Genomic DNA, 10,195 nt, shown 5'->3' with positions numbered 1-10,195 from the left:
AGTATTTGACAACCCTGTCTAGTAGAATCCTTAAACTTGCACCTGGCCTATAGAGATGACACTGCTGAATGATGTCACTTTAGCATCTTAATGTGTCTATTTTTATAGTGTCTACCTAAGAGATTCAACTGCACTTGGGTACACTTACAACTAGTTCTCTGGAGAGAGTCTTGTGTTTGGGGGAATAAGTAACATCAGCAAATCAAAATTTACAGCCTATTAGCCCAGGAAATGCAAAAACAACACAATAAACAAATGAGATCATATTTCCAATTTGTTTGAGCACAAGGGGAACATTTAATCCTGAGCGGAGTGAGACTAGAGGAAATAAAATGCATGCCGACTGAGACTGTAGTGCTTTCTCTTGCAGTTTGCTTTGCAAAATCCAGATGGGAAAGGAACAAGTGTTTATTTATCTCAATTTCCACACTTACCTACTAAGTATCTTAGCATCAAAAGAAGAACCCAGTTTGAAACTGTACTTTCTTTACCCAAAGAATGTGGTGTAGCTGAGAATGTGTTTGAGAAAGTGGAGGTACATCATGATAAAAATAATAATTTCCAAGATTTAAGACTCTGATTAGGGAGAGTAACTTATATTGGGTATAGCTTCCTAGAGGGTTTGCCTGTTTATTGATTAGGCTGTTTAGCTATGTTATAAGCCATTGTCAGTTTTGCCAAACAACTCCTTTTATTGCTTCCAGTAGAGTGTCAAGAAGACAGGTAGATTTTTTGGGGCATGTACGGTAAAGGTCAATTTTAGTAATGTTCCATTAAAAGGGGGCCTATGAAAGTTTTTATACATAAGAACTAATAAGGAAGCTTTTAGTCATTTTCTTCTAAGTCAGACCTTTTATTGCTTATGGAGAACAAGGTCTGAATATTTGGGGGAAGTGGTTGTTCTATTTTTTTTTTTTTTGAAAAGTAAAACTTCCCCTACTCATCTTAAGTTAAAATAATAATTTGTGAATCAAGCAAATCCTTGAGACAAAACACTTCCCTTGAGTGTTGGTGCTCCCTTTGATTTCCTCAACTGGCCTAGTTCACAGCCAGCACATCCTGTTGCGAGGCTTCTGGCTCTCTCTTCTAACACTAATCTTCCATTATTTATGTTCTGATAGGCTCATTTAAACTTGTCTCCACACCAACCTCTGTGATTACCATCTCAAGTATCATAAACTTCAATGTTCCTTAAGTGGCGCTCTGCCTCACCCTCTCCTGGTTACTAAAACCTTTCTAGCTGCCAGATCTGTGATCTTAGCCTGGGACAGTCAGGGTGTTCTGGGTGTGAGGAGTGTATCCTGGGCACATGAGTCACTTTCTAATGTAATGACTTCATTTTTGTTATCCCAGAGGAGGTCAGCAGGCGTATTGACATTTTATCTACTGGCTCTAGCAAAAAACAGTGTGCTGCTGTACTATTACACTGGATCCTGAAAAACTAACTAGAGGAACTTAATCAGATCTTTGTAGACATTACACACCACCCTTATAAAACAAGCTGCCTTTAACTAGGGCAAAGCTGAAGTGGGTCTTAAAAGGTTAAGCATTTAACTAGGGTTTTTTTTTTTTTTCTCCACTTTAACCTGAACTTGACTAGGAAAGGTCAACCACATCACAGTCTGACTTACCTGGAACAAGTTTATGTTACTTAAAATTTGGTTGATGAATTATGAAAGCAGCCACGATCTTTGAGAGTTCTAGTATATTCTGCATAGACATTTAAAAAAGGTGTTTATTTTTAGGAGAGGTGGTACATAAATTACCCTTATTCTCATCATTACAAACTCTTGTTTTGCCTACATGGGCTCTAATTTAAAATAAGATATTATGAAAATAAGTCCTCCAAGACCCCACTCCCAAATTTAAAAGCACGTAAATCTTTGTCCATGGCCTCAATTGTCATGTTTTCTGCTTCAGACCACTTGCTATGCTCCTCTGGGATTTGGAGAAATTTGCTCAGAATCTCCTATTCATCTAATTAGTCTTTGGGGAGCAAGATGAAAGGAAGGGCAGGAGAGAGATGCTTCATATGGCTGTTTAGACCACACGATGTAGCTTATCTACTAAAGAATTTGTGACATGAAAATAATGGAACAGAAGGAGTGAGCTCTGTGAATTCACAGGTTCTGTCTTCACTTAGATAAATTCACCATTGAGCCACTCCTATTCCCCTATTCTTAATGAAGGAAGAATTAGGAAAGGACATATATAACAGGGTCATCTTTCCAAATGGCTTCAGAAAAAGTTTCCTAATCACAGCATCCTAAAAGTTGGAAATATATTGGGGTATAGGAGGACTTGACAGATGAAGTGTGAGAAATTTCTCTCTTGCCACCTGATCCCAGCTGGAATTTCACTGGCTGTGTCATTGATTGAACAAAACAGAGCATAATAGCCTCTGGCTGAAGATTTTTTAATTGAAGCTGAGACAGAGTGGGCCATGTGCATGTTTAGAACAGTGATTGCATTGTGAATTACAACAGAAGTCCCACTTGTCAGTCACACAATGTTTAAGACCATAGAAAGGCATCTGATTTGGGACAGGGATGACAAAATGGCTCTTTTGGTTTTCCCCACTTTGCCCTGAATACAAAGGGACTGATGACTGCTTTGTTCTGGGATAAAGTCTTACATTCCTTTTAGGATCTACCCAATCATTAATTGAGGAAAAAATTCCATTCTGGAATCACTCCTACTACTTTCTGAAAGAAGTGGTAAAGATCTTTAGTCTTTATCACCCAATGGGGAAAGCAAGCAATATAAATAATATCACGCCAGATTTTTTGCTTTGTTTGCTAATCATCACTTTTTCTTAACTTTAGTGACTGCCTCACTGTTAAATAACATTGTAAATTAATATTATGTAACATGACTCTGAATTGACAATATCCAACATGTAAAATGCCTCTACCCTTTGAGCCAGGAACTACGTTTTGAGAATTTAACAGATAAACTGAGAAATGTGAAAAGAACCCATTTACAAAGATAATCTTGATGGCATTATTTGTAATGTCCAAAGAATGAAAATGACTTAAAAATTCATCAACATGGAATTGATTAGAGATTACTGTACAATACACAAGGAATGGGGTGTAAGTTTAAAGTCCAGGTCCAGTCCTTGTCATGAACCCTGGAACCCTGACTTTTTTCTAGTCTTTATTTGGTCTGCTTAATCAGTTGCTATCCCTGCATAAGGAAGTTACAATAACAGGCAGTAGAGATTGATGAAGTGGGTGCTTTTCCTTCAATTTTTACACTAGTGAAAATTACTATTAGCAGTGAAAACTGAATGGAAAACTATTAATGCTGATAGGAAAAGGAAGTAAGGAATCTTGACTAATTCTGTTCCATTTCTAAATACTCTATTGTCATCTTAACGGACTGTTTCTAGACTTATAGGATATATCTGTACCTCTTGGATATATTATACTTACCAGGTTAAGTGAAATCTGATGTTATTCTTCTAATGACTAGAGGTTTATATCCATTTGAGCACAGTGCATAAAAATGCTGAGTGAGTATTTTTGTTAGGGGGAAAAAGATGTCCTAAAGCTAATTCCATACAGGATTTGTGGACTCCACCCCTACTCCAGACCAAAGCCAAAAGACATTGGGAGAGACAAATCCCATCACCAGCAAAGGGAAGGTGGCTGGGACCTGAGGGTGGAGTTAAGCAGCCAGGTTTGGTATAAAAACCAGACACGTGGGCTTTGGGGGAATTCCCTTTTTGGCTCTCCGCCAGCTTGCATCGCTAGGCCAGCTCTGAGAGTGCCTTTGGGTTTCCAGGTCGGCAGATCGGGTAGGACGCGTTAAAGACTTTATTTCCCTATTTTCTCCCTGAGTTGTATATTTTCCTTATTTCCTTTTCCCTTGTAAATAAACCTTTTATTAACCTTTTGTGTGTGCCTGGAGTGGAGTATTAATAAGTCCCTTTTAAGCGCGCAGGTGAGGACCCACAGCCAGGCAACTCATTTTATATCGGGGCTGCTCAGTAACATTTTCATGTCTTGTTTGTGGTTCCTGAAACCAAAGGGTCTAAGAAACTCCTGGATATAACAGAGATTGATGACTGCCATGTCAGTCTACTGCTGACATGTTGAACAGAGGAAATAAATCATTTTGCTAAAAATATGTCTGGCAGATGGCACAAAGGTCTAGTTGTACAGTGCTGTCAACCAGTGTTGGGGGATAACAACAGAAAGGCTTTTTGTACATACCTTTCTTTTATAATTTATGATAAACTTATTTGTCTTCACTACTATATTGTAAGCAACTTAAATTCAGGGTTGTTTTTTATTTTCATATTCTCAATGACAAACACATGTCTGATATATAACAGGTACTTTATAGTCTTCACATTAAATTCAAAAGTACAGTCTGAAAACAAATTAAGATAATAGTTCTTAAATTTACTAGGGATCCTGTTCCTCAGATAAAATGCACACATCCATCTACAACAAAATTTCAATATAACTTCAGGGCAATCATGCACACCTATCTGTTCTTTCTCCCCTCTATAGATCTCTGAGGGCACAGGAGAGTCTAGATTCAAGAATACCCAGGTTTAGATACATAATCACAGAGAGAAGCAGAGGAATCTTTAGAAACATTCCCCATCTCCCAATTTTGGTTTTACAAAAACTATGTTGGTTTCATCAATCTCATACAGAAACTAACTACACTTAATTTACTTCAGTACACTAAAAGGTCTCTTGTGGAAGGTATAAAAATAATTATGTAGTTTTTGATTCATTTATAAATTGGATATTTTGCAGTTCTTGTAGAAAAATATGTCTTTATAGCCAAAGGTAATTTTAAAGGTATGTTATGTAACACTTATGGACTATTCACTATGAGTCAAGGAGATAAAAATAATGACTCAAAGATAAGAGTGTGGTGGAGTGCAAACATAGTAAACTGGGTATTTGAGTTAGATTTTCACGTGTGTGTGTGTGATGAAGACAGTGAGGGCAGAATGGGCAGAGAGCAACTATACATTCTGCAAAGGAAGAAAATGAATTTTTATTCATTCTGTTTGTATTATGGTCAGTGTTGGTCATGATGACTATAAATCTCCCATCCTCAATTACCAGCTTATCCACAAGAAGGGTGATGCTATGCTCTGGATGAGTGCTCGCAGATTATACATCAGGAGTAATCCTTGCAGTATAAGGGAGCTACAACCAACTAAGTGTCACGTCTGAAATCTCGCATGTAAACATTTCTTTCACTTGGTGATGTTTCTCTGCTGATGCTTGTTAATTTTGCTGCTTCTTAAACTTTGGAGATAGCTCAAAGCTGATTTGGAATAAATATCTGCTCAAAGGAAAATCCCTTCTGTAGCACTCTGGGCAGGTTCAAGCTTTGTTTGAATATTCATTTATAGCATTAGTACATATTTGTAACCAACAATAATGATTAGAAAGGGCTTTCTCAGACTGAAGTAAAGCCTCCTTACATTTTCCAACCATTTCTCTAAGCACTGGCTTCTGAAGCAATACAGAATAATCCTATTCTCTCTCCCATACCCTTCAAGTTTTTAAAAAGTTATCATTTGTATTTCTAAATTTACCTCTACATTGAACTACTCTAATTCCCTTATGTATTCCTCTTGAGAAGTATTTTCAAAGTTATCAACTCCTGTGCCTCCAAACAGTGAAATACTTGTTCAAAGACTGCTTTGAATGTGATACCTAGAATGGAACACAGTATTCTGTGGTTGATCTTACCACATCAGAGTCCAGCAAGATTATTCTTTTGATCTGGACACATCCTTCTATCAATACACTCATACAAAGTTTTAGATTTTTCTTCCTGTTCTCCTCCCCAGGTGTGCTGTATTATGGATTTATATTGGAATATGGTAAAATGAAACTGCTAGGTCTTTTTTTTTTTTAAAAAACTAGCAACACTTTTTTTTTTAAGATTTATTTATTTGTTTATACAAGCACTGGGTACAGTCAGAAGCGTGGGAGGGTGAGAGAATTCACCAGAGCCAGAGCGGGGAGCAGAACAGGCAGACTGACGATACACTGCTGTAGGGAGCAGCAGGCATGGCAGGAGAAGTCTGTCGCACCATGTGGGACCCTCGCCTGCGGCTGGGGATCGAACCAGCACTGCAGAGGCTGCAGGCAGCGTCACAGCGCTGTGCTCAACCGCCTGCGCCACCAGGGGAGGCCCTGCTAGGTCTTTTTATCTGAGTACCACTATCAAGTAGTCAAGTTTCCCCTTCCTTGACCTTGGCAATGGAAGACATTTAATTTCATCTTAAATTTGTCAGCACCGAAATAATTTAAAATCTCAACATCATCATAATTAACCATTTCAGCTTGGTTATCTTCCATTTTGGTAATATCATCTATGAAATTTTTTGTGTCTTCATCCAAAGGACTGAGAATTTTCCTCGGTTTTATGTGAATAATTACTCGCCACTGCAATTGTTTCAATAACTAGGATCTACCTGACAAATGATTATCCAGCCATATCTTCCAACACAGCAAAAATGTCAGTTAGAGATACTGAATGTTTTACTGGCTTTAGTGAACACTATTCCCTTAAACTAGTATTAGCCATACAGTTTCTCTGATGACAAATGCTAGAGACAGGTTACCTTTATTATGGCAGTAAAATTTTAGGTGAATCTTCAGACAAATAAGTAGCTAACATGGGTGTCAACTCATGTGACCAGAAACAGGGAGCCTATGTCATATTTACCTCTTCCCTTTTCTTTTATATACATAGTGAACTGGTTACATTGAGCCTATATTTTAATAGGAAAGACAATTACTAGGAAATTCAACCAAATAAAAACTCAAGACTCACTCACTGGAGAGGGCTATGTGAGACATTAGCTCAATTTTTCAAAACATTTTTTTGCAAGATATTTATAACCTTGTAAGCATGCTGGATAAGGCTACTTTAATCTAGTATATAGATTTTATAACCTTTACCCTATCTTGATACGGTATTAGAAAATCACCTATATGGGTGTTCTCAGTGGAAATTTCTCCATTAAAGATGAATAGACAAATAAGCTTTGGACATTGACTGTTTTTCAAGGAAAATAAAAGCATGTATGTCTTTTTTGCTTCTATTTTCACCAAACATTCACAAGAGAAGGCATATTCAATTTTGAGGAGCTATCCAATTTCTGATGTGATACACATAATTGCAGTAATGTTTTGTTGAGGGGAGAATGAAGTCTTGGTCACTGCATCTATTCAGATGAGATAGGGTTTCTCTTTTAATACTCCTTGGGATTCAGTTAACTATGCCTAAACCTGATTTGGGGGATTAGTATTTTAATGCATTTCCTTGGAGCATAAAAAATTCTTAATGTGCATGATAGGGAAAAAAAAAAAGGTCATAAACCAACCAGCTGATCCATTGGACTGGGGAGGCAGGATCAGTACACACACAAAGTCTAAAGACAAAATGGTAAAGGAGAAAGTCAAGTTATTACCTACTAGTTAAGGCAAATAAAGAGTGCAAATACAAAATGATATCAATATTTTTTAAGAACAATTTTTTCTATTTAGTCCTCTTACACAATGTAGTTTTTCATGTCTAATAAGCTATAGCTGGCCAAATTTCATTATATTAGCTTTAGAAAGGCAAGAGTTTGATATAATGCACAGGTGATAATACCTATCTAAGTAACATCATTATTTGTACCAGAGGAAAAAAATTCTATATTAGGTGGCATAACATCAGGATTTTTCTTTCTCTTCTCTGTAGCATCTTAACATTAAACCCTCAGGAATCAGGCCTACTTGATATTAACGTAAAATTTTTAACAACTTACCATAGCAACACACAAGACCTCCAAAACCTGAAAGAGAACAAAATATCCTGGACCAATAACCAAAGGAGACTTTCTTATATGTGGCTCAGTCCATAAATCTGAAGTGCAGGTTGACCAGTAACAATTGTCTTAGTTTGCCGCTGCTTAGAGAACCTGCCAGTTTATGCTTTGATCTGGGGGGGATGAGAAAGGTAGATGGCTGCATTCAAAAAGGCTTAATAAAATAAGCCCTTGGTTTTGAATTATATTAGAGACCTTTTTTAAGTGAGTACTTGATTTTGTTGCTCTTTTTGGGTAATTTTAAGTGTTCAATGTGGACCCTAAATAAAAAAGAATAACATAGTGCTTTTGTTCTCTTATGCATTTCAGTTCAACACTAAGCATCAAAGAAATGTGAGCTCATTCTTCTGGGTAAATAATAATGTAACTTTATTGTGTGCAGCCTTTTTCACACCAAGTATTAGTTTTTTTCATATGAAATAAGTTAAGATTTAAAATGATATAAGTTGCTTTTAAGGAGGTACATTGGACAGTAGAAAAAGCTGAAGAGAGTTTTTGTCGAAACTGGAGAACATTAACAGTCTGGGGAAAAACAAGAAAAGTACCACAGGTTGCTAAGACAGACCAAAAAGACAGCTGTGGGGACTGGAGGCAGAGCTGTTCAGTGAGTGTGGGAGAGAGAAGGGCCAGGCGATTGTCTCAGAAGGGAGGGTAGGATTTCGTGGGGATGTTTAAGGTATTTGCTTGGCAGTAACAATCTTAGAATTTTCTTCTCTGTTGCTATAGTTCTTGACTTTTTTTTTGCGTTCTATAATTCCATAAAAGAATATAATGCTTTTTTTTTTTTAAATTTAGCACAATGTTCATTTCAACTGGAAAATAGAAAAGTTCTAATTTTGTCTTTGGCCAGCAAAATCGAACTTTATTGGGGAACAAATGAATGACTGATGCAGTACACACACAAAGTTTAGGTTTTTGTAATTAAAGAAAATTTTTATTATCCTGTTTCCTTATTGAGTAGATTCCTTTAGGGAAAATAAGTATAATGAGTTTATTGGTCTGCTGTGATTGGGACTTAGAACCACGGTTAACAGAGTCAAACAGAGATTCAAAGGTTCACTTAAAATAAAACTTGGCAGACAAAATGGGCTACTGAAGTGCCTCCTCCTCATGTCTGCATTGAAGCACGTATAGAACACTTGGGAGCAACTCTCCTCAAACACTTCTGTCCAGAATCCACTACTCTTTTAGAGATTCTGAACTCTCCTGTGCCTCAGCACCTCAGCTCTCTTCCCATGGCACTCCAACAGCCATTTGTGACAGGCCCAAGTGGACCTTTGGGTAAGGTGGGCACTGAAGGAGGCACATAACTGTATTATGTGCCTTATGACAAAAATGAGAAGAGAAAAATATCCTTGGACTTGCTTCAGTGTTCTAATTCGTAAATATGCCAAAAGTCTGATAATCTTATATGCTAATGTGGAAATGAACCTTTGATACAAGATATAAAACCCTGAAATAGATGTTAGGTCAGTTTCAGTTAAAACCTACAATTCTTTTGTACTCTCTGATGTTACTTTCAACAGAAAAGACAAATCCAAATGGAGGAACATAATTTAAGTGTGGGAGACATTTGAGACTCATGAGGCCTGCAATACAAAGATAAATGCATTACCGAGGCACAATCCCCCGGCCCTGAGGTATGCACGCAAAGGGGTCACAAGTCACTGCGAGACAGAGTCAAAGTTGATGGCAAGACTCCAAGAAAACATTTACCAGAGGAATGTGATGATTCATTTATCAGTCCAGAAATCCTAAGTAGAAAACTTCAAGATATAAGAAGGATCAAATTATATAATGTATATGATTCAATTTAAAAATTCTTAGCCCTCTTACATTATCTAGATTACAATAGTAAAAAATCAAATTACATTCATATGAAACTTTTATAAAAAGAAATCAAATTCATTTTTATGAAATTTATAGTACAACCATTTTCTGATGGGTTTTCTTAAGTCACAGTATTTATAATTCCATTTACATCTGTATTTTCAAATAAAAAAACAAAAGGAAGTCAATAGAAATCTAAATTTTCATTTGCAAAACTCCCTTCAGTTTCCAGGCCAGCAACACATGGCGATGTTGACTTGTCCTCCAGACATGGATCGCTACCAAAGATCCCCAGTTTACAGACCATGCAGGCCTCTACTCATTAGGAACGCTTTTTGGTTTGGCTCACGTTTCAAGAAATTTTGGAGCATGTCCATGCCGTCCAGAGATCCTCCAGGTTTCAGGATTAGATTTCTGTATTTCATTCCAACCTAATAAAATAAAACATCAAGCCTAATAATTCATTGTTATAGCAATTTTCCAAATATCTAGATGTAA

General features: G+C 36.9%; 1 protein-coding gene across 7 annotated transcripts in view; it reads right to left on the bottom strand.

The window, feature by feature from the left end:
* Positions 1 to 5,953: 5,953 nt before the first annotated feature.
* Positions 5,954 to 10,195, bottom strand: part of NLN (neurolysin) — an 85,093-nt gene continuing 80,851 nt past the window's right edge. For all 7 annotated transcript variants that reach the window (XM_037529209.2, XM_037529210.2, XM_054688472.1 and 4 more), the window contains one exon: positions 5,954 to 10,128. In XM_037529209.2, the coding sequence (XP_037385106.1) occupies positions 9,994 to 10,128 (135 nt within the window). In that variant the 3' untranslated portion in view covers positions 5,954 to 9,993. The remainder of the gene's footprint in view (positions 10,129 to 10,195) is intronic.

The sequence above is a fragment of the Talpa occidentalis genome, unplaced genomic scaffold, assembly GCF_014898055.3.
Source record: "Talpa occidentalis isolate TD23 unplaced genomic scaffold, MPIMG_talOcc4v2.1 talOcc4.6, whole genome shotgun sequence".
Classification (NCBI taxonomy): Eukaryota; Metazoa; Chordata; class Mammalia; order Eulipotyphla; family Talpidae; genus Talpa; species Talpa occidentalis.
This window is presented reverse-complemented; position numbering and strand designations above follow the sequence as displayed.